The sequence below is a fragment of the Vigna angularis genome, chromosome 5 (genome assembly GCF_016808095.1).
Source record: "Vigna angularis cultivar LongXiaoDou No.4 chromosome 5, ASM1680809v1, whole genome shotgun sequence".
Lineage (NCBI taxonomy): Eukaryota > Viridiplantae > Streptophyta > Magnoliopsida > Fabales > Fabaceae > Vigna > Vigna angularis.
Genome location: NC_068974.1, coordinates 20283043 through 20293658, shown reverse-complemented (window position 1 = coordinate 20293658; position 10616 = coordinate 20283043). Strand labels below are relative to the sequence as shown.

General features: G+C 36.8%; 1 protein-coding gene across 2 annotated transcripts; it reads right to left on the bottom strand.

The window, feature by feature from the left end:
- LOC108339054 (cysteine-rich receptor-like protein kinase 25) lies at positions 1-2895 on the bottom strand. Of its 2 annotated transcripts, XM_052877415.1 has the most exons (8): positions 2353-2488; positions 2059-2207; positions 1875-1985; positions 1606-1760; positions 1312-1522; positions 791-1028; positions 512-662; positions 1-415 (listed from the first exon to the last, which is right to left on the bottom strand). In XM_052877415.1, the coding sequence occupies exons 2-8, from the start codon at positions 2189-2191 to the stop codon at positions 107-109; spliced, it is 1308 nt and encodes a 435-aa protein (XP_052733375.1). In that variant the 5' UTR covers positions 2192-2207; positions 2353-2488; the 3' UTR covers positions 1-106. The 2 variants fall into 2 exon arrangements, with proteins under 2 accessions (XP_052733375.1, XP_017431695.1); XM_017576206.2 differs by having other exon boundaries at positions 2059-2895.
- Between the last annotated feature and the right edge of the window lie 7721 nt (positions 2896-10616).

Genomic DNA, 10616 nt, shown 5'->3' with positions numbered 1-10616 from the left:
TTGATATAACAATATTCCGTGTGATACTTACATTTATATTTCTGATCATTACAACTTTAGTATGTAACTTTTGAGGAGAGGCAAAAATCCATTTTGTAATTATAGATTACCTAGGTAAAGTAATAGAGATTGTTACAACAGTACTAAGAAGATTCTTGGATCTTTTTGATTTTGGTACTTCCTCTGAGAACTTTCTTCCAACAGAAAATGCTGGGTGCTTGGGTTTTGGAAGGGTCAATCTGTCACTCCCTAGCATTACAACAACATCTAACATGGTTGGTCTGTACGTTGCATTTTCTTGAACACACAACAATGCAATGTGTATGCACTTCTCAACTTCACTGGCTTTGAAGGAATTTTCCAGCATTGGGTCCATCAATTCCAAAGATTTTCCTTCACACCATATTCTCCAAGCCTGCAATTATTTGTTGTTAACTTGTGAATGATACTGTTATACTTCTGTTAGTAAGTATTGATGATAACTGTTAATCAGACCAGAGGGATGACTCACGTATAAAAGAAGAGTTTCATCATGCTCTGACAGATAGAATCCGTTGTTTTTTCTTCCACAAATGGTTTCCAGAACTAGAACTCCAAAGCTGAAAACATCAGATTTCACTGAAAACAATCCTTGCATAGCGTACTCAGGAGCCATGTATCCACTAATGCAAGTCAATAGAGATTTGTTAATTTCTCTTGTTTCAAGTTTATAACAAGGAATTTAATCTTTTCTGAAATAAGCATTCACAAGTCCAACTGTTAGGTTATGTTTGGTATAAGTAAAACTCACAAAGTGCCCATTACTCGCTTTGTATTAGCTTGGTTCTGTCCAATTTCAAATGCCTTTGCCAATCCAAAGTCTGATATTTTGGGATTCATGTCATGGTCTAATAGAACATTGCTAGCTTTGAGATCTCTATGAATTACTCTGAGTCGAGAGTCCTCATGAAGGTATAGAAGACCTCTTGCTATTCCATTGATAATGCTTAATCTTAGTTTCCAATCAAGTTGTTTTCTTTTCTCATCATCTGTCAACTCAAGAAGACAGAAGGGATTTAAACAACACTAGCCATTTAGCAAAACAGAAAATGCTAATTATTTGCCTTAGCACGAAAAAAAAATACCAAAGGATATTATAGCATTTCCCGCTGTTCCCTTTGAAAGAACCCAACAGTTTAAAACCCTTAGTTGACTTATAAACTGATACAAATTTTGAACTCAAACTATGTTTAAGAGCAAAGTGCTGCAAAAACTATACAAGCTACCTTGGCACTTTTACTAATGAAGCATTGAAGGAATCTGAAAACATACCAAACAGGTGAAAGTACAGACTTGAGTTTGGCATATACTCGTATACAAGTATCTTTTCGTTTTCCTCCAAGCAGCATGCATAGAGTCTTACAAGGTTTCGATGTTGCAATTTAGCTATAAACATTACTTCATTATTGAACTCCTCTGAACCTTGACCAGAAAATTCTGACAGCCTTTTGACTGCTATTTGTCTTCCATCTGGTAGAATCCCCTGATAAAAGTTTGGGATAAAAGAATCATAGAAATAGATGGAAGCAATAAATAATATCTTTCATAAATTCAAATGATGAAAACCTTGTAAACGGAGCCAAATCCACCTTCCCCCAATTTAGATGCTTCTGAAAAGTTATCAGTACTCTGCAGAATTGTGATTAATGGGATTATAGGCAGGTCAGTGTTCAACATTTCCTCAGTTTGAATTTTATGAAATGATGACAGCCGAATCCCATCTACAAAGACAAGTTTGTGAGTTTTATTTGAACAAAATAGCCATATTTGAGTAGGAGAAATAAGCTATAACACAAATTATGGCATGTCAAACTGCAGGAAATTATCTTTTCTACCTCTTCTTCTGTAACAGAAAAAATATACACCCAAACATAGAAGGGTTGTTGACCCCATCACAGAGAAGCTCATGATTAAGATTTTTGACCTCTTTCTACCTCCATGTTTATCTGCAACAAAAAAAGAAATTAAACCTAAAAATAAAAAATAATCCAAATGTACTGTTATCATATTCAGATTCACCTGATTCCCGACTTGAAGATGATTGGTTATTAAGAAGGTAGAACATTTGGTCATCATACTTTATCATACAAGTTCCAGACCAAATGAACCATCCTAATTTTTGTTCGCAGAATTTGGGAACTTCTGCTAACATGGCCTCCAAACACTCTCTGCATCCATCATTTGTGAGATCTTTAGTGCATTGCACCATGCCATACCTTGATTGAGTGAAACTCAAATTGAAGGCATCCATGTAGTATAACATGCTGGTTTCCACAGTTGCTTTTCTGATTAAGCTTCTCATAAAATCCTCACCTTTCTTAGTCTCTTCTTTGTTTGAAATGTTTTTTGTTCCAACGGCATGCCATGTCGGGTGTGTAAGAATTTTCCCAAAGAAGTTCTCATTTGAGTACTTGAGAATGCAGAAATCATACCACACCATAGCAGACACACTATTGGGGCAGTGCTGAGGAATTTCTCTGGCAGCATTAGAGACACAGAATTGACAAAAGTATCCAACCACGTCACCACGGCAATTGTAGAGGCCATACACGGTGTTTTTGTTTCCTATGCTGGTGTAGTTATAACCTTTGCTTGTGGCTGCATCTGAGGACATCCATGAGAGGATTATCTCAAGATTGCTTTTGTATGCAGTGGTAAGATGTTCTTGGGTGGTGTTTTGGCAGTAACTTCCCTGGTAAATTGGTGTTTGTGCCTTTGTAAAACTGAACGAACTGAAACTCAAAGATAACAAGAAACCAAAGCATATTGATCTCACGCTTAGTTGTGTTCCCACCATGGTGCATCCATATATAGACTTTCTTCGGTTATTCTCTCAGAAGATGAAATAAAAACTTTCATTTTGATATTACATGTTTTATAGTCTACCCAAAATGTCATTGTCTTCTGTCAACATGATTATATCTTTACAAGACCACTCTCATATGTTATTCCACTCAAATTCTTAAGGTACAGAACTATTTCAATTGAATGGCAATTATGTCCATACAACCTAAATTACTATTAAATTGTTTATATTGCCACGTTGATCACGAAAGTCATTCGGACCACACGTTTTTTCCAATGATGTGTAGCTTGGTTTGCCCATGCATTTTGTACCTTCAAAGACTTTGGTGTATGCCTTATAGTGATGGAGTGATGGTGATGTTTGTACCAAGTGGTGTGATGGCTTAATTGAGATTGGGGGGTGATCTTTGTTATAAAATCCAACAGAGCAAGCAAATGTAACACACCACCGAGAAGTAGAGAAGAAACGAGGGGTTGTGTTGTTTGTGTGTTTTATGAGTTGTGAGTGTATCTCAATAGTGTGACAATTTTCTAGCACATCTTTCTCTACATGTAATTCTAAAAGTTTTATTTTCAATAAAAGGTATTTTTCCATACCACCAAATTAGTATCAGAGCTTGAGAGCCTGAGTCTTTTGAGTTTGAAAACTTAAGTATCCGAGCGTTAAAAAGGTATGATGGCTAACATTACAAACAGTAGGTCCTTCCCTAGGTTGACAAAGGCAGTCAACTATGATAATTGGAGTCTTCTGATGAAGGCGGCTCCTAAGAAACTTGGAAGGTGGGTGAAGATGGTTACGAAGAACCACTTAACACCACAAATTGGTCGAATGCTCATATGAAATCATTGAAAGAAAAGCAAGTGAAGGATAGGTAGCCGTATATGTTCTTCCGAGTTATTGATGAGTTTGACTTTGAGAAGATTGCAAATGCAAAATCTTCAAAAAAATATGTGGGACATTATAGAGAAGGTGTATAAGGGGGATGATCGTGTGAAGTAGGTTCGGCATCAAACTCTCAAGGGAGAGTTGGAGAGCATGAAGATGAACGAGATTGAGGGAGTAGCCTAGTACATTTCTCGGGTCAAAAAAGTGGAAAACTAGCTCGAAAGAAACAAAGAATTGTTGTCCACTAGCCGAATAGTGGAGAAAATCTTAACTTTGAGAATACAGTAATACAGTATGCATCATTGAGGAGTGCAAGGACTTGTCAATGCACTCGGTTGCAGAGCTTGTAAGGTCGCTTGAGGCACATGAGCAGTGGAGAAAGAAAAAGAAGTGGGAGCCACTTGACCAAGCACTTCAAGCAAAGCTCGATGTAAACAAAGAAGCTCGAAACACTCAAGGCAAAGGTCCTAGTTGAAGAAGCCGAGAAAATCGAGGAAGAGGAGGTCGAGAACGAAGAAATCATGAAGACAACAAAGAGCAATCCAATCAATTGAATTGGCATGGTCAAGGACAAGGTAGAGGTGGAAAAGGTCGACCAAGCAACTCAGAAGTTGAGTGCTTTAAATGTGGCAAGCACAACTATTATGCAAATGATTGTAGATTGGTCAGATGTTTTAGTTGTGGGAAGGTCAATCATTTCGTGAAAGACTACTAATCTAAGAGTGGAAAGGAAGAGACAATCAACCCCGTAGAAGAAGTAGAAGAAGCAGGATAGTTGATTATGGCACATAGCTTGCGGGTCGAGCACAAGCGAGTAAAGAACTCGACAAGATTGCCGAATAGAGAGAAAAACTCAACAACATTGTCGAGTACAGTGAAGAACTCAACAAAATTAGAGTGTAGAACTCGGTAAGATTGCCGAGTAGAGTAGGGAACTCAACAAGTTTACGAAGTAGCAAGGTGAACTCGACAAGATAATTGAGTAGAGTGGTAAACTCAGCAAGATAGCCAAGTAGAGTGGTGAACTTGGCAAGACAACCGAGTAGAGTAGGAGACTCAACAAGACATTCAGGTAGTACATTGAACTCGTAAAGACAGTTGAGTAACGTGGACAGACTGACAAGACAACTGGACAACTCGTGGAGGCGCGTGGATAACTTACATAACTCGGTTAGTTTTATGGAGCTTGAGCTCAGCTCGGTTAACATGTTGAAAGAGCAAGTGGAGGAGAATGAGATCGCATTTTTTAGTGAGGATAATAAAGAGTACAATTCTGAGAATGAAGGTAATGATGTCAAAGACGATAACGAGGATGATAACGATGATGACTATTATGATTGTGGTGATTTGATTCCTATAGCGACAAAGACTCCCTCCTTGGGTTATGTCTCCATCAGGATATTTCATGAGGTTCTTGCATTACTCGATCAGGAGTGTCAAGCGTGCATTGCCGCGGAAAATACAAAGTCAAAATTGCAGGTTTCGTTCAACCGATTAAAGACGCTGGCTAATGAGGCTATAAAGAAGCACGATGAGTTTGGCTGTCTATAAGACAATTTCATTTGAAAAATGAAGGAGGTTGTGAAGCAACTAGAAGACACTACGATCGAAGATGGGAATTTGAGCCACATGCTCGTCACTAGCATGGAAAAGATCTCGAATATCCCAAAAGTAACATTGAGAACTCAATGACGGAAGAGGTTAGTGTTAAACCCTCGGCAAGTGTAACTGAATCGTATCAAGTAATAAAACTGGTAAGACCAAGTATCGTTCTCCCAAAGGACTCACGGCCTAGACAGTTATGTGATTGGTTGATTATCTAAGACTTGTGACCAAAATATTGTAGGTTTAAATGCAAAATACTAAAAAGTAAATATGAATGCATGAATTGATCAATGAGCAAGAAGAAACAAAACACGTGGTATGAAATATATGAATGAATATGTTGTTCGGGTTTATCAATTTCATCCTATCCACTCTCATGTATTCTAGAATTCATCTTTCTTCATTAACTGTTAATGTCACTTTCTAGATTATCTTAAACCCAATGTCTTGTCTCCCTAGCAATTACTCATGCATTATAAAGCACAGAAGCTTAAAGGCAACCAACCACCATACTCCTATGTCTAGGTTTATACTACTATTGGGAGAGATTCCCCAGATCTAGATTTCCCCGTATGTGTCCATATCGACAAAATCAATAATCATGACATCGAATGAGTTAAACAATGCAAAGAGGAAAAACCCTAACAATTAATGAAAGAAAGCATGTATCTTTAAAAGATCTTGAAGAACAAATTCAATACATGAGAGTTTCAAAGGATTACATTAATTCCCCAACAACAATAAAAGTTTAGTTCACCATATTCATGGTAAAACTAGATGAAATACAATGAAAGAGTGGAAGATAAAACCCTAGAAAGGTGAGAAAGGAGCTGTAGCATCCAAAATCCTCCTCCAAGGGGTGAAAGAGCGTGTTTCTGCTTCGTTCCAGCCAAATATGCTTGACCTAGGTTAACTAAAACCTTATATAGTATTCTAAAAATTACAGAAAAATAAGCCCAAGCCCATAAGAATGTCGCTCAGCGGTAAGTGCGTGACTGTTATTCTGCCCCTCAGCTGCAGTTTTGCCCCTCAACGGTGACTGCGGGTCTTCAAAGTGTCGCCCAGCGGTAAATGGCGCTGAGCGGTACTTGCGACTTCTTCCTTTTATGCACTTTTTCTCCCTTTTCTGAATCCAACTCCTAGCTCCTTCTCTTCTTGCACTCAATTCATCTCAAAAAACCTGCAAAAACAAGGAAATCAATCATAAAACCTGTCCAACTCTCTTATTTCCAAAACTTCAACAAAAACATGATTCCAAGCTAGTTTCTAAGTCATAAAGGTTGTCTTTAAGGTCAAATTTAAGTATAAAAATAACAGTTTTTGAACTGTTATCAGTTAGCTTGGTAGAGAGTGTAGCTAGCCTTGTTACCTTGGTGGGGCACCTACATAGCTCGGAATAACACTTAGATCTCGATTAACTTAATTACTAAGCAAAGAATTTAGAAATAGTGTACCTTGTAACATCCCAAAAATATAGCATATTACTATATTAAAGAGTTATCACCGACATGATACTATAAAACAGTCATAAACTAGATCATAAAGTGGCTTTTACAGTCCTCCAAAATAAGCATAAATTTTAAACTTTAATATACAAAAGCTCTAATCCAAAACTATTTACAAGTGCTACTCTAAAGAAAACTACTCTACAACGTCACTTCCTTCAATAGCCTACTCCAAAGTCACCTCATCTCCCTCTGCTCACACCCACAGGATGATCATAGCAAAGAGAGAAAAACAAAGAAAACATACAACACAAACACAGATAGAAGGGTAAACTAAAACAAAACAATTAATGATATACAAATATGATTTAAACATTTCAGTAAGATGCATACACAAAGCATCAAACCAAATTAACTTTGTGTTTGAACAACCCTTGAATCGACCATCCGGATTAGTATGAATATGTAGCTATGACAGTTCGTGCACTTGTTGTGGTGAAATAACTGGCCTACCCCAAGCTACCACACAAGGTTAGTCCGTTATCACTCACCTTAGGCCAAGGAAAATCCCCTAGGCTAGGACCTCCTGCTATTCTCACGACATGCCTCACCCCTCTCTACTTGAGAATAGGCGACCATTAGAATGTCAGGATGAACTCCAAGACTGAGCTTCCTATATTCATACTTACAAACTTTGACAATCACCACTGAGTAATTCCTCTTTGGAATTCTCTTCCATACCATTTTGAAATCATAAACCTTACTTTGATACTCATACATAGTCATACATTAACCACAACCAAATCACTTGCATTATTCCAACCAATAAAGAACAAAGAAGAAAGATTGCATGATAACATGAAGCAGTCGCTCAGCGCATACCCTCGCCGAGCGAATACAAAGGTTTCTCGCACAACGAGTTGGGTTGTTGTGCGATTAAACTCCTAGTGGTACCATACCCTTAACTCGCACTCCGTGACACTCTCTCAGCGCACCTATTCGTTATTCGAATAAAACTGACAGTATTTCCAGACTTCCGCAACTCGCTCAGTGCACCCTCTCATTGAGCGAAAGTCCTCAGACAAATGATCAACCCCTACAACCACTCGTTGAGCGACTCTACTCCCTCAGCGAGTATGCATAATCTGCAGCACCAAGTCTGCAGAATTACACAACCTATTCCAATTTTACCAATTCTAACTGTTTTTCCCAACTTCTAACCTTCCTAGATTGTATTATATACTTAATTAGAATTGAACAAGTGTTACTAAACATACTATCATTCTAAAGAGTTTCCTAAGCAATTCACTCTTCAAAACTCACAATTCAACAACCTATGGACCCAATTCGTGTTCAACCACTTTTTACACATTTTTAAGCAATGTAGGTACTCAAACAAGTTACATTTGACTTACCCAAGCTGTCCCACTAGACTAATTGTGTATCTAACCTCTAATTCTCATTTTCAATACCTCACTTCCTTAAAATGACTTACTACAAAGAAAATTTATCTCAAATCATGACTAACCAACCCTATCAAAGATTTCTAACCCCTTCCTAACACCAAAACAGATCCAATCATCATTAAAAATAGTTCAGAACATCAGTTCATTTATTTACACTAAAAAACCATCACAATTCATCATACTCATATGTCACAAAGCATAATTTTCGCTCAAACAGTTCAAAATCATCTTCTCTATAAATATGCTCTAGTAATTACATGAATAAAGGAAATTACTAGCTTCCCTTACCTCAATTAAGCTTATATTGTTCAAGAATTACTCCGATCGTGCCTTGCACCACAAGGAAACTCTAGAAACACCTACAAATCACCAATTAGTGATAGAAAACGACTCTTAGAACTTAAATGGAAATAAGAATCACTAGATGAGGACCCCCAAACACATGCAAGGCAGAATTTCTGTGTGATCACATAATTAAAGAAAACCTAGAAAAGAGGAAGAAATTTACCTGCTCAAATCAAGAAATTGATTGGGCAGATAAGTAGACCTCAACGCTGCGATCGCCTAAGAACTTCCTGATCGTCGAACAGAGGATCCAAGCGTGAGAAAAGTTAGAGAGATGTGAGAGGAAGAGAAGAGAATAATGTTTTAGAGAGATAGAAGTATTTTAGATAATGAACCGAGCTTTAGAAAGTTCTATTTATATTATAAGATTATTTTATAATAAAATACTCGGTGTCATTATTTTAATACACCTATCTATTCTAATATTCTATTTTCTAGGTTCTTACATGGCTAACATGCTTAGATTTTTGGATTGGAGGATGAAAGTTAAAGAGGAATTGAGCTAGCATGTGAACAGATCAAATAGGTCGATAGAGGATGTAAATAGCTTTGTAGATACGTTGATAGCTCGGTAGGGAGCTCGAGTAGCTCGATGGATAATCCAAATAGACTTCATAGCTCGTTAGAACGAGAGGACAATTTTCCAAAAGGAGCTTGGCACATTGGCAGAAAATGGATGTATAAGAAAAAGACGAAGGTTAAGAAGAAGTCACTTGATGTAAAGAATAAAGCAGTTATTGAGAGAGCAGAGAACAAATTGGACATAAACAAAGAGAAGAGCAACTCGACTACGAAGATAGTGAAGAATACAAGAATAATTGAAAAAAGGAACTACAGCGTATGACAAGGGGAGATAAAGGATAACAGTTTTTTCAATGATGTAACTTTGTTTGCACATGCCTTTTGTACTTTCAAAGACTTTGGTGTATGCTTTATAGTGATGAAGTAATGGTGATGTTAGTACGTATAGAGGTGTGATAGCTTGATTGAGATAGGGGGTGATCTTTTTTATAAAATCTAAGAGAGCAAGCAAATGTAACACACCACCGAGAAGTAAAGAAGAAAGAAAGGGTTGTGTTGTAGGTGTGTTTTAAGGTTGTTTGTGTATTCAAGTAGTGTGAGAATTTTTTAATTGGTATGCCAAGACCACATATTTGTCTACTTTTTATGAATGTTTTTATGAATGTTTTATTTTCAATAAAAGGTATTTTTTGATACCAACATACATTAATTGTTTTATATTACCATTATCATACAATAATACATCATATTCTCTCTATTGAGAATTTACTTCATAATAAAAAAACTTCTATTGTATAACATACAGAGGTTTTATGTAGTTAGTATGAAGAAACATTGTGTATTTAGCTTGAAAAAAGTATATATTGTGTAATGAGTATTCAATCTTTGGGGAAGATTAATAGATAATTTGTAAAGATTTTATGTACGGACCTTGAAGAGCTGTTGTGTACTTGCGTAGCTAATGAACTCATGTATTTATTTGAAGCCAAAAGTGAGAATGATAATATTTGTAATCTTTATAATGGAACCATTTATACATAAGAAAACGAGACAAAGTGTTTAATTAATATAAACTAATTCATTCTTAATGGTCTTTTATGTTGTGTTTAGATGAGGTAATTTAGAATGGTAATTAACTTATTTGAAGAATTTAAAATTCTTTTTAGGGTTAAATATGTTTTTAGTCCCTCAACTATCAAGCGATTTTGTTTTTCGTCCCTATTTCAAACTTTGTACGCTTTGATCCCTCTCCTTAAGGAAACCATAATTTTTGGTCCTCCAAAACAAACGGCGTTAAAAATCAGGTGAGGTGGCTAACGTCTGGCCACGCTGGAAACTTAGAAACTCTCTTAATCTCTGCAACATTTGATATTTTTCAATGCAAAGTTAGAACAGTGGTCACACACGAACGCCAACACACCTCCACTAACTCAGGCTGTCGCCGGCGACATTTTTTGCCGTCAGGGAAACCATAGGAGTTTCCCTTCCTTTTCTTCCAAGCAT

Coding starts and splice junctions, on each gene's coding strand:
- LOC108339054 (XM_017576206.2), bottom strand. CDS start 2,836: ATGGTGGGAACACAACTAAGCGTGAGATCAATATGCTTTGGTTTCTTG. Junction 1,986..2,058: donor ATCTTCAAGTCGGGAATCAG/GTGAATCTGAAT, acceptor TTTTTGTTGCAG/ATAAACATGGAGGTAGAAAG. Junction 663..790: donor AAGCGAGTAATGGGCACTTT/GTGAGTTTTACT, acceptor GACTTGCATTAG/TGGATACATGGCTCCTGAGT.